Source organism: Antedon mediterranea, chromosome 9, assembly GCF_964355755.1.
Source record: "Antedon mediterranea chromosome 9, ecAntMedi1.1, whole genome shotgun sequence".
Lineage (NCBI taxonomy): Eukaryota > Metazoa > Echinodermata > Crinoidea > Comatulida > Antedonidae > Antedon > Antedon mediterranea.
Window position 1 is genome coordinate 22561284 of NC_092678.1, and position 18532 is coordinate 22579815.

The window sequence follows — 18532 nt, forward strand, 5'->3', positions numbered from 1 at the left end:
TTATATCAGGATTTTTACGTTTTTATTCATACTTGGACTGAGGATGAGTACTAACTACATAATTTTAAAAAGTTATAGTAGGCCTCTTCTTGGAAACAGTTGGTTCTGTTGTAATAATAATTATAATGGTACTGTAGTTTTAAGCCCTGTCTACACTATCAAACTTTATGTGCAAAAAAAATGTGATGTACCCATATATGTACATGATGGTGTCATATCACTACCATATTTGAGCATATCACTACCATATTTGAGCATATCACTACCATATTTGGGCACATTACACTTATTTTGTTAAACTAATTTTAATAGTGTAGGCAAAGCTTTATATAGCGCCTAACACAATGTTTCTAAGCGCATTACACAGAAAAAAGATCCATAAAATATCCTATAAAGCAGAGGAACCTTAAAATGTAGAAGTAATGTTTTTTTTTTGTTTTTTTTTAGATAAGAGTAGTTCACGCATTCCAAGATGGTCTCAGGACAATAGAACGCAAAAGTCTTAATAACTCAATCCACGAGTTCATGTCAAATCAAAGCAAATACGATATTGGAAGTATTAAGCATGATGCCGATAGTGCCCCGAACTCCACCGTGAATAGTGCGGAAACTGCTCTTTAAGAGGCTGTATGACATGATTTCAATCGTAAGATACTGGACAACAATAATTAAGAAAGTGTGTGTTTTATTATGCAGAGAGGGAACTGGTAATGGAATCAGAGGTGGTCTAAGAACCCTACTGAGCGGTACAGAGGTGATACGGCAGTGGTGTATCGTAACCTCAATGTGTACATACCATCATATATTTACCCGTTCTTTAGAGGTTTTTTAACACAAATTACTGGGATTTTTAAGAATGAGATGTTTTAACGTGATTGACACGAACTTGAGAACGAGTTGTCGTTATGTATGTCTGTGTGTTTCAGTTAAACTCTTTCTGTTTTCCATTTGAAAATTACGTGATAAATTTATCGTGTGTGTACGTACAATTTGAAATGTTATCTTGCGTGTGTGAAATGACGTCGTTCATGCGATCACCGTAAGTTCGTACTTATTGTTTCGTTTTTTCAGCGGAAACGGGAACTTGGTTAGATTGAGCATGACAAGAGTAATCACTCCGGTTCTAATATGTTTGTCGTGAGTGTCTCATTTGTTTCCTCCAGTAGAAAGTGGAGTGGTATATACTATGTATAGATTGTCAATGAATTTTTCTTACTGTATTCAGTTCTTATTTTAAAAAATGTTTTGTTGTATATTAATTATATTACATTTTTTAATGTATACATATTTTGTTTTTTAGTTTGATTTATAGCAATAATTGTTTATTTGATTTGCGTGTTTTCCGTTTCGAAAGGAGAGTAACTTTGGATGGCTGTACTGTTTTAGCAGAAACAAAGGTCGTTTACTACAAATATATCAGCAATTATAGTTAATAAAAATTAATTATCTTTTTAATATATTTGGTGAATTTAGTTGTATGTTTTTTAACAAATAATTTATAAACAATTTTTTAATTCAATTTAGTTTAAATGTTTAGAAAAATCTGTAAAATTACAACCTTATTAAAAATGTTTGGTACGGTAGGTTCATATTTTCATAAATAGATTGTAATGAATTTTGTGTAAAATACTAAAGTGGTATATACATATCTTAGTTAACCTTGATACTACAAAATATTCTAATTATTATATAACAAACAAAATATAACATCATAATTGACCTATTAGTATACTATTATATACCTTAATTTTTTTACATACATTTTCTTTAGCCAGTAAAATAGGTGGTTTTATATACAATGATAGTTTAGTAATACCTTTAAAAAACATGATAAATTCATATTGTAATATATATAATTGTCTTGTTATTTTATAAAAGAAAGTTATTAGTCTTATCTAGTCCAGTAATTGGGATTTAGTATAATTATTATGTCAGTGGGTTTGGACAAACCTTGATATCCTAGTATATTTGTACACTGTACAGACTATTGTATTGTGATGAAGTTTGATCAACATTGTATAGTATATTAAAGTCAGATGTCCATATAAAGTAATTGAATGACCTTATATAGGACATAAATACCCATCCAATCAGATATCCATATGTATAGTAAACACAGGTGTTTATATAGTTTGAAATGCATCCAGTATGCCACACATTAAATACAGTAAACCTCCAATGTCCATTGTGGTCATTGCATGATGATATGGAATACAATTTGACCTTTTGACCTCGTGTCATCCAGAGTTTTAACTTTCCTACACCAATATACAAGAAAAATAAAAATGATTATTTTGAGATGGTAACGAAATTAGAATTCTTTTTATCAGTTAAATAGGTATCTGTACCCCTGACCAATGTAGTAACTAACAATGTTTTTAAGGAAAAATTAGCATGTAGATTTTGCATATAATTACAGGTGGTTCAGGTGTTTAACTATAGAATTTATGTGAACTAGATCAAATGAGATTATGACGCTCGGATATTAGCAGAGTCGATAACTTGGTAATTTAGGAATGATTAGAATAGTTGTCGTTCTTTCTAGTGTTCAAATTTTTATAAGGTATCCCGAGAGAAGCATATGATTGGGTGTTGTGTTCCTCTTGTAACTGATAATTTGCATATATCGTGGGGTTATCTGAATAAACAGGTGGTCTCCTTGTAATATATATTTGTTGCTAGGGTGAAATTTAATGCAGATATAAAAACAAACCTTGATTGGTTTTTATCTGTTTTTGTAACCATAACAACAGCGAGTATCTGTTTTTGTAACCATAACAACAGCAGATATTTGCAACAGTGAATAATATAAAGTGTGTAATGTTGATAAATAGCTAACTAATTTTGTATATAGGCTATTGCTAGTTGCCATGGCAATGTAGCAACTATTTGTAGAGAGAGTTAACTTGGATTGTTTGTGCCCATTTGTTGTGAAATTGTTTGTGTGATACTGTTTTAAAGGTTCAGATAGGAAACAGTGATTCATGTTTCACTTAATCTGATAGATGTAACATATATTGATCCAACGTAATCGTCGTTAATCAAGCTTGTCTATCCGCAAGGAATTAAATTGGAATCCCTTTTATTTAGATCTTTCATTTTCCAAGGTGTGATTGCTGAAAATTCCCTTAAAGCTATGTACGTGTATAACCGACACCTGGCAATTATGTAAATGCCATAAAATTTACCTATTTACATATGCATAAAACATATCCCCCTGGCATATACATAATAGTAAGTGTGGTGTGGCTCTTAATTTGCATGCAGTGTTACACCTGGTGAAAAGTTGTTACGGTAATTACATGTGCAATGATTTGTTTTAATTAAATATGCGAATAATCTGCATATTATTAATAAAGTTATACATATGCAATGTGTATTTTGCATATTTGTACAAGGATAATACATGTCATTAGAATATTTATGCATAAATGTTTTTACATAATCATTATTATCCCAACAGGTGTGTATTTGCATGCAGTAGGTGTGACTTTTATATAACAGTTTCGTCTATAAAAGTTTGGGATATATTATTTGTGGACGAAACTACAATTACTAAAGGACTCTTTTTAATTACATTTTAGGTTTAGGCAAAGGTGTTTAGGTATTCATTATAAATTTAGTTGATTAATTTCTATGCATAAATTAACAAAACTGATTAGAAATTGAGTGCTTTTACGTTTGCTAGATGTAGAGATGGAACTGAAGGCACAACTTCTACTAGATTGTGGACGTTAATCGGTCTTCGTTAGTATTTTAATTGTACCATCGTCTTTGTTTGTCTATTTTAGAGAATTGGTTCATGAAAAGGGCATAATGAATGGTTAGAATTTCTTCTACCTACCGATGCATTGTTAACCACCTGTGAGTTTTTCACTGGACACCTGCCCTGGTCTGTCACCTAGGTGTACAAGCTGTAACATTTTGTAAGGGTTTTCCAAATTTTGCAATGTTTGTAATAAAGTTGCTAATCTTTTAATATCAGTGAATTAGCCCATACAGAATACAACACCTTTGCAATTAACATATCATACTTGGTGTATTTATCGGGAACTAATTTTATTAAATGAAATGTCGAAACCAGGGTTTATTGAACTTCTATGTACGTACATTCAATCAGTCATGAAATGCAATAGATACTTCTTAATGTAACATAAAAAATAAAATAAACAATCGCCAATAAAATCTATTATACATAATTATATTTAATTTTTTTTCTTGTATATGATTTTTGTTTTACATGATGGATTGTTTATATTATTATTATTGTAAGTTTTTAATTTTTATTTTATTTGTTAGCACTCCTCATGTAATTATATATGTAAAAATGTTAAGCACAAATTAAAACAAAAACAGTTGCAAAATCAAATTTGTTCTGTGTATATTTATCATTATTTTATTGATAGAGAAAGAAAAACAGAAGAATTGGCCAAGAAATGTACCTTTTAGAAAAATGGAATATTCCATATACAAGCGTGACATTTGATTGGATAAAAGTTGAAGACCGCGAAAACATCGCGCGTCAATTAAGGTGGTTGTGCGCGTTTCAATATTGTCGTCCAATCACAAGTCTGAGTTGCGCGTAAATTACATTTGAGAAGTGATGGAACACGCTACTTCAGAAACGACACGCCAAAAAAGTGTCATTCCAGTTGACAGACTCATCGAGTGTTCACGTCGACCTTACCAAGAACCACATTTTTATAGTTTTTCTCCCGTGAAGTTTCAACTAATTTTAAAACTTTCAACATGGTTAGTTGCTTGATTCAGTGTTGTTATTATGTAGATTATATTAGGGCTAGGATAGGATATTTTACACACTTTCTTCTAAAAAAAAACTTTCCATTCTTGCTTGATCTTTCCACCCAGCATCCAGAGCGAGCATCGTCAGCCTGCCCGCCGCGCTTCTCCTTTCTCGATCCTACTCTCTGACGACCACATGCACGACGATGGCGATGCATGCAGCAGCATGCAGGAGCAGCACATGACATGATGATTGATGGAGACGATGATGCTGTTGCTAGTAATAAATAGCCTAGGGCCTAGCCTAGGAGTTTTAGGCCTCTGTTGTGCTTGATGTCAGATGGTGGGTGGGTGGTCATAAAATTTAATATCAGGCTTAGATAGGCCTAGGCTAGGCCTATTATTATTTTAAATAATATTATGAATTTAAGATTAATTAATATTATTAGCCTAGCCTATACTGTCTATAATATCATTATTAATAGTAGGCCTATACTAGCGGTCACCATACAGGCTAGGCCTACTACTCTTGGCCTAAAACTACAGTATTTCTAGCTGGCCGAGGCCCCAATTATTTGGTGTATTAATTGCCATCATTATTTAATGAAAATGTTAAATTTGGTTGTAATTGTATACTCCAGCCTAACATAATAAATATGATGATATAGCTTAATGATATGATGATGATTTTTTCTTCAATTTTCAGCGTGAGTGTATTTCAATTCATGTCGGACAAGCTGGTGTTCAGATTGGTAATGCCTGTTGGGAGCTGTACTGCTTGGAGCATGGTATCCAACCTGATGGTCAGATGCCAAGTGACAAGACCATAGGTGGTGGAGATGATTCCTTTAACACCTTCTTCAGCGAGACCGGAGCTGGAAAGCATGTCCCACGTGCTGTCTTCGTAGACCTTGAACCAACTGTGGTTGGTAAGTACACAATCAATATACATTATTCAATTAAATTATCTAATAGTAATACATACATTAATTTAAACCAATAGTTCAAATAAAGATTGAATAAAAAAAATGTTTTTTTTTTACAATGAATTTTAGATGAGGTCCGAACTGGCACCTACCGTCAATTGTTCCACCCTGAGCAGTTGATCACTGGCAAAGAAGATGCTGCCAATAACTACGCCCGTGGCCATTACACGATTGGCAAAGAAATTGTTGATCTTGTTTTGGACAGAATTAGGAAGCTGGTAAGACTAGAGTTAATTCTTTATTTCTATAATATTTGTGATATCTTCTTAGCTATTGAATAGAGTGTTACTGTTATAATAAATGCAGACCAATTTCCTCTCAGATAATTGTGACATGTATAAAAATAACACTGACATTTATATTTTTATTAACAGGCTGATCAGTGCACAGGCCTCCAAGGATTCCTGATCTTCCATAGCTTTGGTGGCGGAACTGGATCTGGTTTTGCTTCCTTGTTGATGGAACGTCTTTCCGTAGATTATGGCAAGAAGTCCAAGCTTGAATTTGCCATCTATCCAGCTCCTCAAGTTTCTACAGCAGTTGTAGAACCATACAACTCAATCCTGACAACTCACACCACATTGGAGCACTCAGACTGTGCCTTCATGGTCGACAATGAAGCCATCTACGACATCTGCCGTCGTAACTTGGACATTGAACGCCCAACCTACACCAATCTTAACCGTCTTATTGGCCAAATTGTTTCCTCAATCACAGCCTCCCTTCGTTTTGATGGTGCCCTTAATGTAGACTTGACCGAATTCCAAACTAACTTGGTTCCCTACCCTCGTATTCATTTCCCCTTGGTAACATACGCTCCCGTAATCTCTGCTGAGAAAGCGTATCATGAACAATTAAGCGTTGCTGAAATCACCAATGCCTGTTTCGAACCTGCTAACCAGATGGTGAAATGCGATCCACGACACGGAAAGTATATGGCCTGCTGTATGCTGTACCGTGGTGATGTCGTACCAAAAGATGTTAACGCCGCTATTGCTACCATCAAGACCAAGAGAACCATCCAGTTTGTTGACTGGTGTCCAACCGGTTTCAAGGTCGGAATCAACTACCAACCACCAACTGTTGTTCCCGGTGGCGATTTAGCTAAAGTTCAACGTGCCGTGTGTATGCTGAGTAACACGACAGCCATTGCCGAGGCTTGGGCTCGTCTCGATCATAAGTTTGATCTGATGTACGCCAAGCGTGCTTTCGTACATTGGTACGTTGGTGAAGGCATGGAAGAAGGAGAATTCTCAGAAGCACGTGAAGATCTCGCTGCTTTGGAGAAGGACTACGAAGAGGTCGGTGTAGACTCAGTGGAAGGAGAAGCCGAAGAGGAAGGCGAGGAATATTAAACATTTAAACACTTTGAACATTTAAAATTTTAAAGGATACTTTTAAAATTGTTATATAGTTTTACATTTACAGAGTTGTATTGAATAAATAAAAGTTAAATAATAGTGAAATTGATTTTGCTGTATTTTTTTAAGAAGAAATTTCTGGGATATGAAGCAGCTGTATCATCATTCAAGATAAATGAAGTTTATCCCACCACCTCCACCCAAAAAAATAAAATATGATGCTATAGAAATAATGCTAAAATGTAGTAATAATGAAAATTATGAACAATTTATGTGCATATTTTTTGCTGATTTTATGAGAAATCTTAATGCTATTTTTAATAATAATAATCAACAATATCCATCCATAAAGATGTTTTTCCCCCACCACCCAAAAATGAGAGAAGATATTTTTGCGCAAATAGCCTATTAGTCCAGGGTTGGCATTTATCAATATTTGCTTATATTTTTGCTTAAGGTGAAATATTTAAGAAGTGCTTAAGCAAATAACTTAATCTTATTTATCAAACCGTCTTAGGGCCTGTTTCTGCTGAGCAGAAATAATCGATTATTAACCGTTTATTTTTTTAATCGATTATTTTTGGGCAGCAGAAACGGCGCAAAATAAAATAACCGATTAAAAATAACCGATTAAAAACACTCAATCCATTGCGTGTTTTAATCGATTATTTCTTGTTTTAACCGATTATTGCGGAGCAGTTTTGAGCTGCAACACAAATAGCGATTATTGACCTCACTTTGACCTCTAGAGTATGACAAACTTATTCACGTCACAAAGCATGCTGTTTATTTGCGCGATATCGACGACGATCAGCAAAACCACGATCGCGATGTAGACCGAATAAAAATCAAATGTTAAACATTTGATTTTTATTATTTTGTGGGGGAGAATTATACCGAGAGACTCCGGGATTCTGTGTTACAAGTACACCCGTTACATACCACCAGTTCAGGCTAACGATGTTTTACATGTCATTTGTTAGTAGGCCTGTTGTCTGTTGACTTGTTTCGGTAGAAATATAATAGCCTCTAGGCCTAGCAGGCCGAAGGTAGAACCAACGAACGGCGAAACGAACCTTTTTCGCCGACGTGTCCTTATTAATATAACATCATCGGTAGTAGGCCTAGATGTTTATTTTAGAAATAATAAAGCTTTACGTAAGAGTAATTTTTAATCCTACATGTGAGAGTTTTAGGCAGCGATAGGATGTAAACAAACCAACTCTCATCATCGGCCTTTCATAACTTGAACTGCGCTGTGGGGGAATGATGACGTGATTTTAAAAACCGATTACCTGAATAACCGATTAAAATCGTAGCAATTTTCAATTGCAACGCGATTATTTTTGTGGTTTGCGGTGACTGGAAAAAATCGATTATTTTGATTTTTTCAGCAGAAACAGACCCTTAGCAATGTCTTAGCAGAAAAATTGTCTTAGGTAAATTTTACTTTGCACATGCGCAAAATTAAACTCTAGAGGGCAGCAAATTATGTCTTAAGACGAAAAATTCTTGCTTACGCATGCGTATTAGCTTTTTTCTCTTAGCGATGGCGGCGCTATAACATTTTATCTCCGTATTTTCACTCCCAACAAGAGAGGGCGCATTCTGGCTACTATTGTTTTTATTACTTGAAATAGAGAAAGAGCACAACAGTCGGAAATATATACGAAAATCATTCGCTCTAAACTTAAATCAAATCAACATTTATTTATTTTTATCAATGACAGCGACCCTTGGCAGCCGATACAGTTTTCTAAAAGCTAGTCAATTGGGTCGTACCTATCCCGAAAATATTAGTTTTGCTCGTCCAATTTCTAGGCCATCTTTGTGAAAATCGATATCATTATTTTAGCGTCCGTAGTACAGCGTAAAACGCACTAGCGTAGCCTTTCCGAATGTTCAATGTTCCGGCCTAGCGCGCTCGCGTTGTCAAAAAAGAATGTTTCTGTTGCAGAAATGAGATAAGACGAAATTTTTCATCTTAAGGCAGGGTGTTTTTCGTCTTAGATTTAAGACAAAATTAAGCAAATTTTTTTGCTTAGATATATTGATAAATCTGACTTAGGCAAAATCAAGGATTTAAGGCAAAGTTAAGACGATTTTTTTGCTAAGCAAGTTTGATAAATCCGGCCCCTGATCCCTATGTCAAAAAAAGTGCCTTCGTGTGCAGATAATGGGGAAAGTGTAAACATTGTGTTTTATGAATATTTGAATCATGCTGGTTATAAAAACCCATGTTGTCAAATTTCTAAAATTCATCTTTGACCTCTGACCTCAATTTGAATGTTTTGACCCATTGAAAACAAAATGATCATATCTTTGCAACGCTAAGATTAAATGAAATAATTTTAGTGTCAAATTATTTGGGAGATGCATATTAATATTCGTTCTAATGGAAAAGTTTGTCCAAAAATGGCTGGAAGTATGATTTTTGGCATATTTGACCTTTGACCTACATATCATATAACTCCGTAACTAATAGTTGGACAAACTTTAATTAGGGCTCAAATTAATCTGAAGGTATATGTTTCTATTCAGTCTAATAAGAACTTTTACAAGAAAATGACCCAAAATATTTTTATTGACCTTTGACCTGTACTGGTAGTACATATTTCTATAATCTAAAAAACTATTGGCCGTAAAATGGTTGTTTTTGTGAAATGGTTCGAACAATTTACATTTATATGTTGTATAATAACAACATTTTATAGAAATGTAAAAGAATTCTATTTATGATCACTAACTTTATAATTTATTAACATCACTAGCATTTGTTAGAATATTAAAATGTGTTATATTTGCTGATTTTAAGCACTTCACATGAATTTATCAGAATTAAGTGTATTTAATATAAAGTTTATTTTTTTTTTTATATAAAGAAAATTTAATTGTCTATCAAATAAGACTATTTTCAAATTATTATGGCTAAAACTTAATTAGATACAGGCAAAAAAGTGTATTTTTACTTGTGTGAACAGCGCCCTCAATCTTCATTTTTTCCCCAAAAATACCACATTTTTATGTGTTTTCCTGAACTAAACAGGTTATAACTTTGTTTTAAAGACTTTTTACAGTAACCTGTAATTTACATACCTCTTTTATAACGTACTAGGTCAGTTTCTGAAAAAATTGAGAAAAATATTCCGATAGCTTGATATTTTTGTTGAGGTTATTACATGATACACACACAAAAAAAAATTTAATTTTGAGCTAAAAGTCCATCTTTTTGGTTTAATAAAAGCTATCTAGCAGATATTAATACACAAAATTCATATTTTATTGGATAGATATTATGATTATCTTTCCAATAAAATATGCTGTTTGTTTAAGAATGGCTGTACAAGATTGTTTGTACTGGACCAAAAAGATGGATTTTTAGCACAAAATCAAAATATTTTTAGCATGCACCATGTAATAACCTCAGGAAAAATATCAAGCTATAAAAATATTGTTTTCATTTTATCTCAGAAACTTACTTAGTATATGGTAGAAGGTGTATGTTATAAGTTACACGTCACTGACAACAAATCTTTTAAAAAGTTACAACCAGCTAAGTTTATGAAACCACATAAAAATGTGGTATTTTTGGGGAAAAAATGAAGATTGAGGGCGCTGTTCACACAAGTAAAAATACACTTTTTTGCCTGTATCTAATTAAGTTTTAGCCATAATAATTTGAAAATAGTCTTATTTGATAGATAATTAAATTGTCTTTATATAAAAAAAAACAACTTTATATTAAATACACATATTTTCTGATAAATTCATGTGAAGTGCGTAAAATCAGCAAATATGACACATTTTAATATTATAACAAATGCTAGTGATGTTAATAAATTACAAAGTTAGTGATCATAAATAAAATTCATTTACATTTCTATAAAATGTTGTTATTATAAAACATATAAATGTAAATTGTTCGAACCATTTCACAAAAACAACCATTTTACGGCCAATAGTTTTTGAGATTATAGAAATATGTACCGTATATTTCGGTGTATAAGTCGCACTTTTGACACGCAAATTTGACCTCTAAATTAAGGGTGCGTCTTATACACCGAACATAAATGCCTCACCACACAAATTGTACATAGGCCTAGGCTATCGTCACCTCGTTTGCTAGGCCTGAGTAGGCTAGGCCTAGCTACAGTAACTAACTAACGTAACGGCAACCTGCTTCTGCCTAGGCCTAGTTTTCAAGTCATTTTAGCATGATGTTATACTAAATATGATGAAAAGATTTGTTCATTATGGCGCTCCGATAAAATTTCATTTGTAAACGTTTACGTCGTACGATTGGAATAGTATTTATTTATACAGTAGTTATACGCACGATCGCCGTACCCCAAGCGCAAGCCCTTCTTTTGGTGGCACATGGTGTACGGTATTCGACTAGTATATTCTCCAGGTGATTATAGCATGGACCTAGCGTACACACTTCTCGGATACATAGATACTAATCGAATACGATTGTCCGTGAAAACGTGCGCCCTCTCGAAATGATCGAGCGAGGCTAGCCCACACACGTGCGTGTTACACACACGGTCATGCACTCGATGTTGCGGCGAAACTCATGAATAACAAGTTAGAAAGAACTTGTTGAGGCTGGGCGCGGCCGAGCCTAGGTAAGAAAAAACCTAAATAAAGGACGCCGTTGTAGATATAACAAAATATATAATTACAATAATATTGATTACAATTTAAAAAAACATTGTTTTGATGAAATATAAGGTGCGTCTTATACATCGACGATATAAAAAATACCGATATTTTACTCTCAGTTGGGGGTGCGTCTTATACACAGGTGCGACTTATACACCGAAATATACGGTACTACCTAGTACAGGTCAAAGGTCAATAAAAATATTTCGGGTCATTTTCTTGTAAAAGTTCTTATTATACTGAATAGAAACATATACCTTCAGATTAATTTGAGCCCTATTTAAAGTTTGTCCAACTATTAGTTACGGAGTTATATGATATGTAGGTCAAAGGTCAAATATGCCAAAAATCATACTTCCAGCCATTTTTTGACAAACTTTTCCATTAGAACGAATATTAATATGCATCTCCCAAATAATTTGACACTAAAATTATTTCATTTAATCTAAGCGTTGCAAAGATATGATCATTTTGTTTTCAATGGGTCAAAACATTCAAATTGAGGTCAGAGGTCAAAGATGAATTTTAGAAATTTGACAACATGGGTTTTTATAACCAGCATGATTCAAATATTCATAAAACACAATGTTTACACTTTCCCCATGATCTGCACACGAAAATACATAGGGATATGGACTATATAAAAATAAATAAATGTGTTGATGAAAAAGTTGCTGAAACAAAATTAGCTGCTGCATGGATAGGCAGTTTGCTGCAGCACGTCGCTGAGGATATGCCCTACATATATTGCATTTTTCTTGAGGTATTGCTTGTACCATTTGTTCGTGGGTAATTGTTTTCCACTGTAATTTCGCGTCAAGTGGCGTTACTTTTGTGTTTGTAACTCCCGCAAACCGTCATATAAATCTGATTACAGTATTTCTTCGTATCGTGTGTGTGATGAAAGAGGAACGTGACAGCAGCAAAGATTGACTGTTGCCGTGTGTTTCGAGGAACGGGTGATGACGGGGGATGATGTAGCCCTGGGCCTAGCCTAGGCCTACTAGTACTAGGCCTAGTACTATAGAGGAAGGCTTGGGTGGGCAGGACTTAACGTCGAAGAAACCTAGTCTAGGCGGATCGTTTAGGCTAGGCTATCTTTTCAATTCATTCATGGTAGTTTTTAACTGTTGTAGCCTAGAGGCTAGGCCTGATTAATTATGTTAAGCCTAGCCTAGGCTTGCTATATCTATCTATATAGAATAGGGCCTAGCCTAAGGCCTAGCTACGCCTATACTATAGTGTAGCCCTACTAGCTAGTAGTAGAAATAGAAGAGTGTAGCAGTTAGTAAGCCTAGATAGTAAAGTAGGCCTAGGCTAGTAGTAGTAGCAGGTAGCCTACTATAGTACTATACTACTACTAGGCGGGATGAAGCAAGCAAGCAAGTAAATGCTAGCTAACAATAAACATTCAATTATTATTAATCAATGTTATACATGTACATTTTAATTTATAGATACATTTTTACAATTTAATGTAAAAAACAGTAAAAATACTAATTACTAAAAAGTTTAACAATATTAATATTTATTTTAACTTGTTTCTTGAAAGAAAAATGTATAGGGCCTATAAAGTTAAATTTTAATATTAATGTACTAGATACTATATCCTTTTATATCATAGATTAATGTGACCACTGTAGCATCTCTTTTACTGTAAATTAGTGTTATAACTACCTACTACTAGACCTATAAAATAGATTGTGAAGTAATTATTGGTCGTGTTGTATTTAAAAAAAAAAAAAAAATTAATTATGGTATAATTAATATTCATATCATCATACTCGTCAGAACAAGTGCATAGGTGTGTTATTTGTATACATGTTGCAGACTTCTATATAGAATATTTTATTTTATGATTTTTTTTCTTTTTACCATAGGGTAATAAAAATCTGCTGTACCAAAACACTTTCCTGACCTTGATTGGACTTGCAGTTGATAATGCCGTAAGGACTTGTGATTTTACCCAAGAAATTTAAATGCATTTTCAGGTAAATGGATTTATAATATTAAAATGTCCTACAATAAAACCTGGTGAATAAGAATGTTTAGTTTTATTTATATGATATTAAGAGAAACTGTTATGTGGCTGATATAATACTTTTGTTTTTTGGTGCATCAATCTAGTTCCTGGTTGACATTTAATATTTGTTTGTTCTTTTTAGAGTGTATGGTAGCTGAATTATTTTGTCTTGCATAGCTTGTTGGCTCCTAAACAAACTTCAGCATCTGTTGAAAACAAATTTGCAATGATATAAAATATCAAGGTGCAAGATGTTATATATTTGTCTGTTACTCTACAGTATTATTTAATCGGGTCAATTTATGTACAGTATCTTTTATTCACATATTATAAATATTAATATAACACACTATCAAGGAAAAATTATTATTATATATATTTTGGTTCCATGTGATGAACACTAATAAAATCTAGCATATTTGAGCAATTGAATGCTGTTTAATTAAACTGTTTAATTAAACTGTTTAATTAAACAGCATTCAATTGCATAATTGCATTCAATTGCGTAATTGCATTCAATTACGTAATTTCTGTGATTTTCCATGAGAGCGTGTTTTTTAATTAAACAGAATTTAATTGCTTAAATAGACTTGATTTTTTCTTGTTTGAGTTTACTTTAGTTTCATGTGATGAACACTAATAATTTCATTCAATAAAAATAAATTTAAAGGTACAGTTACGTAATTTCTGTGATTTTTCTTGAGAGCGTGTTTTTTAATTAAACAGCATTCAATTGCTTAAATAGACCTGATTTTTTCTTGTTTGAGCTTAATTTAGTTCCATTTGATGAACACTAATAATTTCATTCAATAAAAATAAATTTAAAGGTACAGTTACGTAATTTCTGTGATTTTTCTTGAGAGCGTGTTTTTTAATTAAACAGCATTCAATTGCTTAAATAGACCTGATTTTTTCTTGTTTGAGTTTACTTTAGTTCCATGTGATGAACACTAATAATTTCATTCAATAAAAATAAATTTAAAGGTACAGTTACGTAGTTTCTGTGATTTTTCTTGAGAGCGTGTTTTTTAATTAAACAGCATTCAATTGCTTAAATAGACCTGATTTTCTCTTGTTTGAGTTTACTTTAGTTCCATGTGATGAACACTAATAATTTCATTCAATAAAAATAAATTTAAAGGTACAGTTACGTAATTTCTGTGATTTTTCTTGAGAGCGTTTTTTTTAATTAAACAGCATTCAATTGCTTAAATAGACCTGATTTTTTCTTGTTTGAGTTTACTTTAGTTCCATGTGATGAACACTAATAATTTCATTCAATAAAAATAAATTTAAAGGTACAGTTACGTAGTTTCTGTGATTTTTCTTGAGAGCGTGTTTTTTAATTAAACAGCATTCAATTGCTTAAATAGACCTGATTTTCTCTTGTTTGAGTTTACTTTAGTTCCATGTGATGAACACTAATAATTTCATTCAATAAAAATAAATTTAAAGGTACAGTTACGTAATTTCTGTGATTTTTCTTGAGAGCGTGTTTTTTAATTAAACAGCATTCAATTGCTTAAATAGACCTGATTTTTTCTTGTTTGAGTTTAATTTAGTTCCATGTGATGAACACTAATAATTTCATTCACTAAAAATAAATTTAAAGGTACAGTTACGTAGTTTCGGTGATTTTTCTTGAGAGCGTGTTTTTTAATTAAACAGCATTCGATTGCTTAAATAGACCTGATTTTTTCTTGTTTAGCTTAATTTAATTCCATTTGATGAACACTAATAATTTCATTCAATAAAAATAAATTTAAAGGTACAGTTACGTAATTTCTGTGATTTTTCTTGAGAGCGTGTTTTTTAATTAAACAGCATTCAATTGCTTAAATAGACCTAATTTTTTCTTGTTTGAGTTTACTTTAGTTCCATGTGATGAACACTAATAATTTCATTCAATAAAAATAAATTTAAAGGTACAGTTACGTAGTTTCTGTGATTTTTCTTGAGAGCGTGTTTTTTAATTAAACAGCATTCAATTGCTTAAATAGACCTGATTTTCTCTTGTTTGAGTTTAGTTTAGTTCCATGTGATGAACACTAATAATTTCATTCAATAAAAATAAATTTAAAGGTACAGTTACGTAATTTCTGTGATTTTTCTTGAGAGCATGTTTTTTAATTAAACAGCATTCAATTGCTTAAATAGACCTGATTTTTTCTTGTTTGAGTTTAATTTAGTTCCATGTGATGAACACTAATAATTTCATTCACTAAAAATAAATTTAAAGGTACAGTTACGGAGTTTCTGTGATTTTTCTTGAGAGCGTGTTTTTTAATTAAACAGCATTCGATTGCTTAAATAGACCTGATTTTTTCTTGTTTGAGTTTACTTTAGTTCCATGTGATGAACACTAATAATTTCATTCAATAAAAATAAATTTAAAGGTACAGTTACGTAATTTCTGTGATTTTTCTTGAGAGCGTGTTTTTTAATTAAACAGCATTCAATTGCTTAAATAGACCTGATTTTTTCTTGTTTGAGTTTACTTTAGTTCCATGTGATGAACACTAATAATTTCATTCAATAAAAATAAATTTAAAGGTACAGTTACGTAATTTCTGTGATTTTTCTTGAGAGCGTGTTTTTTAATTAAACAGCATTCAATTGCTTAAATAGACCTGATTTTTTCTTGTTTGAGTTTACTTTAGTTCCATGTGATGAACACTAATAATTTCATTCAATAAAAATAAATTTAAAGGTACAGTTACGTAGTTTCTGTTATTTTTCTTGAGAGCGTGTTTTTTAATTAAACAGCATTCGATTGCTTAAATAGACCTGATGTTTTCTTGTTTGAGTTTACTTTAGTTCCATGTGATGAACACTAATAATTTCATTCAATAAAAATAAATTTAAAGGATACAGTTACGTAATTTCTGTGATTTTTCTTGAGAGCGTGTTTTTTAATTAAACAGCATTCGATTGCTTAAATAGACCTGATTTTTTCTTGTTTGAGTTTAATTTAGTTCCATGTGATGAACATTAATAATTTCATTCAATAAAAATAAATTTAAAGGTACAGTTACGTAGTTTCTGTGATTTTTCTTGAGAGCGTGTTTTTTAGTTAAATAACATTCAATTCAAATCTCCATTTTGTAACCACCATGAGTTCGGGTCCATTTAAACAAGCTGGGCAAGCTGTAAATTGTATTAATCCACTATGTATGCATATTGTTTGTATTATTCAATAATTTTGTAATGAATCGATACCATTAATTACAACAAACAAGTGGTAGGGCTACTTAAAATTATTTATGTGGTCCATAGTTACCAACCCTCTCGCATCGTTTGGGCCGGTCTCGCATTTCAAGTGATTTTTAATGAAACACGCGTTTAAACCTAAGTAGGCCTATATACGATGCGTTATCATTTTTAACACAATTTGAGAGGAAAATGCATTTAAATTAATTGGTATATTTTAAAAGTATAGAACATTATACGAGTAGGCCTATTTATATTATTACACCACGCATCAATAAAATACGTAATATCAGGGAAAGTTACAATTAATGTGTCCGTGGTCGCTCGCCGTGACGAGGATGGGCCTATAACCATGGCGTTTGTCATGATCGCAATTACACATGACATGATTTTGTGTGCGTTTATAAAAGGAAACCCAATTTTCTTGCTATTGGTTGGTGGATCAGTTCAATTTTTACCCTCCAAAAAATGTTTTTTAATAAAATAAATTCATGAATCCGCATGAAAAACGTTGAATTATAGATTAACAAAAAAAGAGTAATATACAATCTAATAATATTTGCTTCGTTTACCGTACCGGAATACAAGAGGTGCCATTCATCATGAATTTTACGTGCGAGAGTAATATTTCCGGCCATAGGAGTGCCAGTGAACTAAATTTGTTTCCATCGCAAGTCGCCACGAGGGGGTGGGGCCTGTAAATACGTATGTGTCCGATCACGCAGGTTGGTAAGTATGGTGGTCATCGTTAAATTGGTTGTTTAAACAACAATTAAATACTTTTAAGTATTTAATTGTATGTATTAAAATAAGTACAACAAAACAAACTCGCTCTAAAAATAACAAAAATTGCATATTTAACTTGGGACTTTGCAGTAAAAAGAGCATGTTAAAAAGATGAATCTGTCATTGAGTAAGATGAAACTTAAATTGAATTAAAACCGATTTTCTTAATAATCATACTTAGAGATGCAAATCATCAAAATAATATTTATATGAAATTTAAACACTTTTATAGCCTATGCATGTACGCCTGTGCCATGTTATGCTTTAAAAAAATTATCCAGTATAGTATGACCCGTGCCGGGTATTTTCTTTTTGATACCGTCGATGGAAAATTGCCTTGATCATTTCGAATTTATATCTCCATATTTTGACCTCGTGTTATTTCTTGTATACGTACGGCAATTGAAATAAAACCTTAAATCATACTACAAAAATACACCGTAAAAGTAGAAATGTGAAAGAAAACACGAGAGAGAAAAAAAACAAACTTTACAGTAGGTTTCTACAATATACAGCAAATAGTATCTTTGAATACAGTTAAAAATCCACGGAATAAAATATATAGAGGGCAGCAATCAGGAAATCGTTTGTATATACCTGCAGTTTTTCAATATTTATTATAAATTTGACTGCAATTACCCACAGTAAAATGGAATAGCCCGTGCTATTCTTTAACAGGCAATACCTCAAGACAAATACAATATATGTATGCCTCACTCTCAGCGACGTGCTGCAGCAAACCGCAATTGGCTGCATGC

General features: G+C 32.4%; 3 protein-coding genes and 1 long non-coding RNA gene across 5 annotated transcripts in view; 3 read left to right on the forward strand and 1 right to left on the reverse strand.

Moving 5' to 3' along the window:
• LOC140059441 (plasma membrane calcium-transporting ATPase 1-like) overlaps positions 1-4369 on the forward strand; it is a 68564-nt gene extending 64195 nt beyond the window's left edge. For both annotated transcript variants that reach the window (XM_072105367.1, XM_072105368.1), the window contains one exon: positions 448-4369. In XM_072105367.1, coding sequence (XP_071961468.1) covers positions 448-621 — 174 coding nt within the window. In that variant the 3' untranslated portion in view covers positions 622-4369. The remainder of the gene's footprint in view (positions 1-447) is intronic.
• The window catches only part of LOC140059445 (uncharacterized), a 146610-nt gene that overhangs the window by 25366 nt on the left and 102712 nt on the right, over positions 1-18532 (reverse strand). The gene's annotated exons all lie outside the window — the stretch shown is intronic.
• LOC140059443 (tubulin alpha chain, testis-specific) lies at positions 4620-7195 on the forward strand. The gene is made up of 4 exons (XM_072105372.1): positions 4620-4752; positions 5450-5672; positions 5799-5947; positions 6104-7195. The coding sequence occupies exons 1-4, from the start codon at positions 4750-4752 to the stop codon at positions 7082-7084; spliced, it is 1356 nt and encodes a 451-aa protein (XP_071961473.1). The 5' UTR covers positions 4620-4749; the 3' UTR covers positions 7085-7195.
• Positions 12721-14631, forward strand: LOC140058844 (uncharacterized). The gene is made up of 3 exons (XR_011847064.1): positions 12721-12871; positions 13636-13746; positions 13921-14631. It is a non-coding gene; the product is annotated as an uncharacterized lncRNA (long non-coding RNA).